Source organism: Onychostruthus taczanowskii, unplaced genomic scaffold (genome assembly GCF_017590055.1).
Source record: "Onychostruthus taczanowskii isolate IOZ18803 unplaced genomic scaffold, ASM1759005v1 scaffold2855, whole genome shotgun sequence".
In the NCBI taxonomy this organism is placed as follows: domain Eukaryota; kingdom Metazoa; phylum Chordata; class Aves; order Passeriformes; family Passeridae; genus Onychostruthus; species Onychostruthus taczanowskii.
In genome coordinates this window covers 101-1,131 of record NW_024500190.1, presented here as the reverse complement: position 1 = coordinate 1,131, position 1,031 = coordinate 101, and the positions used below count along the sequence as shown (strand labels likewise).

The 1,031-nt window shown below is 61.4% G+C and overlaps 1 protein-coding gene across 1 annotated transcript; it reads right to left on the bottom strand.

The window, feature by feature from the left end:
- Window positions 1–109: 109 nt before the first annotated feature.
- On the bottom strand, window positions 110–824 carry LOC121337737 (zinc finger protein 414-like). The gene is made up of 3 exons (XM_041408009.1): window positions 725–824; window positions 539–646; window positions 110–361 (listed from the first exon to the last, which is right to left on the bottom strand). The coding sequence occupies exons 1-3, from the start codon at window positions 792–794 to the stop codon at window positions 252–254; spliced, it is 288 nt and encodes a 95-aa protein (XP_041263943.1). The 5' UTR covers window positions 795–824; the 3' UTR covers window positions 110–251.
- Window positions 825–1,031: the final 207 nt, after the last annotated feature.

Below are 1,031 nucleotides of genomic sequence, written 5' to 3'. Positions count from 1 at the left end.
TAAGCAATGATGAAAATAAGGAGAAAATGATCAAATAAAAAGGATAAAAGGGCAAAAATATTTACAATAACGCTGGTAATTATGATAATAATAATAATGACAATAATATCAGTGCTTGGGCTGTGAAGTGAGCACTGGCAGATGCTTCCCCAAGAGCTCAATATGGGAGATCTCCCTGGAGATCAGCTCTGCTGGTCAGATGTCCCCAGAGAGGACGGGAGGGACACACGGAGCAGCAGGACGGGAGGGACTCACTTGAAGTAGCGGTTGGGTTTGTAGTGCACCTTCATGTGGGCCATGAGGTCCTGCATGCTGGGGAAGGTCTCGCTGCAGCCCAGGGTGGGGCAGTGGAAGGTTTTGCCTGGGCAGAGGAATTCGGAGAGAGATTCAGCACCAGCCCAGGGGGGAAAGCCCCGCTGCTGGGGCTGCAGCACCTCCCGGCTGCCCCCACTCCCATCTCATCTCCCACCACCAGCTCTGCCTCTGCCCTGAGCCCTGCTCTGCCCCTTCCCTTCCACGTGGCGTGTCCTGGCCTTACCCTCGAGGGACTGCGTGGGTCTGTAGTGGACCTTCAGGTGGTCCATCAGCTCCTGCATGCTGGGGAAGGCCAGTTTGCAGCCGTAGCTCGAGCACTGGTAGTGTTTCCCTGCAAGGACACAGATCCGTCGGCCTTGTCCCCGCCCCGGCTGTCGCTGTCCCCTCCCCGGGGCGGGGCTGGCCTCACCTGGGACAGGTCTGCGCTTCAGCGGCCGCAGCTCCGGGGCCGGGGTCCCTCCGCTCCCCGCCACCGGCATCGGGGCACCGGGCAGGGCTGGGTCACTGCAGCCTGCGGGGAGAGGTGGTGAGGTTCGGCCCTGCCAAACCAGCCCCCATCCCTTAGCCCTGCCAAACCAGACCCCTGCCCTCCCCATCCCTTCAGGACAGGGGAATGGGCCCCGGGGGCTGGAGCCCCCAGGGTGTGAGGGCTGGGAGGGGCTGTGCTCTAGGGAAGGCTGACGCTGGCTGGAACACGCTGGGTGATTCCACCTGCG